The sequence below is a fragment of the Acipenser ruthenus genome, chromosome 35 (genome assembly GCF_902713425.1).
Source record: "Acipenser ruthenus chromosome 35, fAciRut3.2 maternal haplotype, whole genome shotgun sequence".
Classification (NCBI taxonomy): domain Eukaryota; kingdom Metazoa; phylum Chordata; class Actinopteri; order Acipenseriformes; family Acipenseridae; genus Acipenser; species Acipenser ruthenus.
In genome coordinates, this window is record NC_081223.1 from 10,985,769 (window position 1) to 10,989,750 (window position 3,982).

General features: G+C 49.1%; 1 protein-coding gene across 1 annotated transcript in view; it reads left to right on the top strand.

The window, feature by feature from the left end:
- Window positions 1-786: 786 nt before the first annotated feature.
- LOC117968331 (neuronal acetylcholine receptor subunit alpha-7-like) overlaps window positions 787-3,982 on the top strand; it is a 4,319-nt gene continuing 1,123 nt past the window's right edge. The window contains exons 1-4 of the mRNA XM_059007421.1: window positions 787-996; window positions 2,091-2,230; window positions 2,754-2,798; window positions 3,635-3,744. Of these exons, the coding sequence (XP_058863404.1) occupies window positions 945-996; window positions 2,091-2,230; window positions 2,754-2,798; window positions 3,635-3,744 (347 nt within the window). The 5' untranslated portion in view covers window positions 787-944. The remainder of the gene's footprint in view (window positions 997-2,090; window positions 2,231-2,753; window positions 2,799-3,634; window positions 3,745-3,982) is intronic.

Sequence of the window (3,982 nt, forward strand, 5' to 3'; positions counted from 1 at the left end):
GTGTGTGTGTGTGTGTGTGTGTGACGAGGGCTGTGCTGGTTCAGTGTGTGTGTGTGTGTGACGAGGGCTGTGCTGGTTCAGTGTGTGTGTGTGTGTGAGACGAGGGCTGAGCTGGTTCAGTGTGTGTGTGTGTGTGAGACGAGGGCTGAGCAAACCGTCTTCATCGACAGCTCTTCATCTTCACATCAGCAGCAACATCGTGGTAGTCTGCAGCTTCAGCAAACTAGACACAGAAAGTATCCTCCAGTGGAAGGGGGTGTGCACACAGACACACAAACCAGGGATGGGAACAAGACTCCCATTGCACAGCAGTGTGATCCACTCCTGCTTTCACTAGGAGTTTAATAAGACACACCTGAGCTTGTTACCTATACACACTGTGGCTAATAAAGCTGGAATGGGTGACACTGCTGTGCAATAGGAGTCTTATTCCCTCCCTGCACCCCCCCACACACACAGACACATTGTAGTGTTTCTGAGTTTGCATTGATTCCCTTACAGAGTGGATTTCCTATTCTAAACTCAACACAATAATGAAAGGATGAGTGAAAATGCATTGAAAGTCCCTCCTCTGTGGGTCTCCGCTGTGCTCCGAGTGCTCCTTTCCATAGCCAGTTTGGTCGCTGACGCTGTATTTATAATGTGTTTCTTGGGTTCTTTATGGTAATTAGAATTCTCTCTCACTCTCTCTCAGTGGAAGTGGGAGGAGCAGAGTCTGAGTGAGGGAGGGAGGGAGGGAGAGTGCAGCATTGCTGAGTCCTGGCTCTCCTCTCTCGCAGTTTTCTCTCCTCAGTGTCTGCAGAGCCTCTCCAATCCAGCTTTGTTGTGCTAGTCCTGTGCCTCGCTGTACCCCTGGACTGCCCCTGGAGCACTCAAAACCAGCTGACTGGACCTCACCACACCCCGAAAACCAGCTGACTGGACCTCACCGCACCCCAAAAACCATGGGACTCAGACTGTGCCTCAGTCTGGCTGTGATAGCTGCTGTACTGTCAGGTATGTTCTGCTGGAAACACAAACTGACACAGACACTGAGACACACACACCGACATACTGAGACATACTGAGACACACACACACACACACACACAGACACTGAGATGCACACTGAGGTATACTGACATACTGAGACACACGCACACAGACACTGAGACACACACACCGACATACTGAGACACACACACACACAGACACTGAGACGCACATTGAGGCATACTGACATACTGAGACACACGCACACAGACACTGAGACACACACTGAAACACACACACAGTGAGACACTGACACACACACACTCACATATACTCTCAAACACACACACACACACACAGTTAGACACACACACACCGAAACACACACTGAGATACACACACACTGAGACACACACACACACTGAGACACACACACACACTGAGACACACACACACACTGAGACACACACACACACACACTGAGACACACACACACACTGAGACACACACACACACTGAGACACACACACACACTGAGACACACACACACTACACTAAGGAACACTTCAAAAAGAATGAGGAAAAGCAGGAGAGGGGTGGAGAGAGAAAAGGCTTAAATCAATGTTCTGTGTTTTTTGCTGTATTCTAGTTTAAAAGAAACTGGAGTCTCCTCTGTGCTGCTCGGTGTGTTGTGTAAAACTCAACCCTGCTGTCACAGAGAGAGAGAGGGAGAGAGACAGATAAAGACAGATGTGTTGTTTCTTTCACTGTTCTTGTAAGATGTGATGCCTCACGTTGCTGTTTGTTCATGTTCAAATTGCTTTGGCCAAACTTGTCAGTGCAGTCTCTCTAACAGCCTTGTCATCTAGGGATGCTACAGTGAAATTAAAATGGAATTGTCATTAGCCCTCCCCTCCCTCTCCCCTCTCGCATCTCTCCTCTCCTCTCCTACCCCTCCCTCTCTCCTTTCCCCTCCTCTCCTCTCGCATCTCTCTTTTATCCCAGTTACACGGCTACAGTTACCCCAGACCTCACTCCCATAGAGGAGAATGGGCAGAATAACTCTCTCTCTCTCTCTCTCTCTCTCTCTCTCTCCTCTCTCTCTCTCTCTCTCTCAGTGTCAGTGCAGGGTCCTCACCAGCGCTCTCTCCTCAAGGAGCTCCTGAAGGATTATCAGCGTATGGAGCGTCCCGTCAGCAATGACTCCCAGCCCCTCCCTGTGTACTTCTCTCTCAGCCTCCTGCAGATCATGGATGTGGTGAGGACTGACAGCGGGGGGGGGTGTGTGTGTGTGTGTCTGTGAGTCTGTCTGTGTGTGTGTGTGTCTGTGAGTGTGTCTGTGTGTGTGTCTGTGAGTGTGTCTGTGTGTGTGTCTGTGAGTCTGTCTGTGTGTGTGTCTGTGAGTCTGTCTGTGTGTGTGTGTGTCTGTGAGTCTGTCTGTGTGTGTGTGTGTGTGTGTGTGTGTGTCTGTGAGTCTGTCTGTGTGTGTGTCTGTGTAACTGTGAGTGAGTCTGTGTGTGTCAGTGTGTGTGTGTGTGTGTCTGTGAGTTTGTCAGTGTGTGTGTGTCTGTGAGTCTGTCTGTGTGTGTGTCTGTGTAACTGTGAGTGTGTCTGTGTGTGTCTGTGTCTGTGTAACTGTGAGTGTGTCTGTGTGTGTCAGTGTGTGTGTCCTGAAAAATTCTCACTGGCTGGGTCTGGACTGAGACGCCTGACACCAGCACACGTATCAAGGCAATGAAACTAATAGAAACTAATACCAGTATCCTTCCTTCCTTCTGCAGGACGAGAAGAACCAGGTCCTGACAACCAATATTTGGCTTCAGATGGTAAGCAAGCTGTGGATTTTTTTGGCTTCACATCATTCAGTGTGATTTCCATTTGCTGTGTACCTGTGTGCAGCTCTGCAGTGTTGAGAGTGGAGTTCTCTTTCCTATACTGCTAGAGCGCTCTGCAGTGTGGAGAGTGGAGTTCTCTTTCCTATACTGCTAGAGCGCTCTGCAGTGTTGAGAGTGGAGTTCTCTTTCCTATACTGCTAGAGCGCTCTGCAGTGTTGAGAGTGGAGTCCTCTTTCCTATACTGCTAGAGCGCTCTGCAGTGTTGAGAGTGGAGTTCTCTTTCCTATACTGCTAGAGCGCTCTGCAGTGTGGAGAGTGGAGTTCTCTTTCCTATACTACGAGAGCGCTGTACAGTTCTGCATGACTGGTTGGTGAGAGGATCAGGCATCATGCTTACGGTTTAGTTTCTCGGTCGGGCATGAATTACTTCCCTGACTCCTCATCTCTGCTGACCTAAACAATTCGGAATCCGTTCTCATTAAACTGTCTTGAACGAGGATCGATAGCAGCTACTGGGAGAGGGGGTAGGGGGAGGGGGAGAGGGAGGAAGAGGAGAAGGGAGAGCAGAGGTTAAGTACGTGTCAGCCGTGATTAAGAAAAGATATATGTTACACAGATCCTCTCACTCCCTCCTCCTCCTCCTCTCCAATATCTTTCAGTTCAATTCTGCAATGCTGACATGGCCACAAAGCAAGTATTGCTGAACCTAGGAGATGTAACAAATTAACCAAAATGAAATGATAGGATCGGTTTTCTCTCCCTCTCTCCCTCTCACTCCCTCTCACCCCCCTCTCCCCCTCTCTCTCTCTCACTCTCTCCCACTCCAGAACTGGTATGATCACTACCTGCGCTGGAACCAGTCTGAATATCCAGGAGTGAAAAGCCTGCGATTCACAACGGACCAGGTGTGGACACCTGACATCCTCCTGTACAACAGGTAACCTCACCTGAGATTAATACAACAGGTAACCTCACCTGAGATTAATACAACAGATAACCTCACCTGGGATCAATACAACAGGTAACCTCACCTGGGATCAATACAACAGGTGACCTCACCTGAGATCAATACAACAGGTGACCTCACCTGAGATCAATACAACAGGTAACCTCACCTGAGATTAATACAACAGGTGACCTCACCTGAGATTAACACAACAGGTAACCTCACCTGG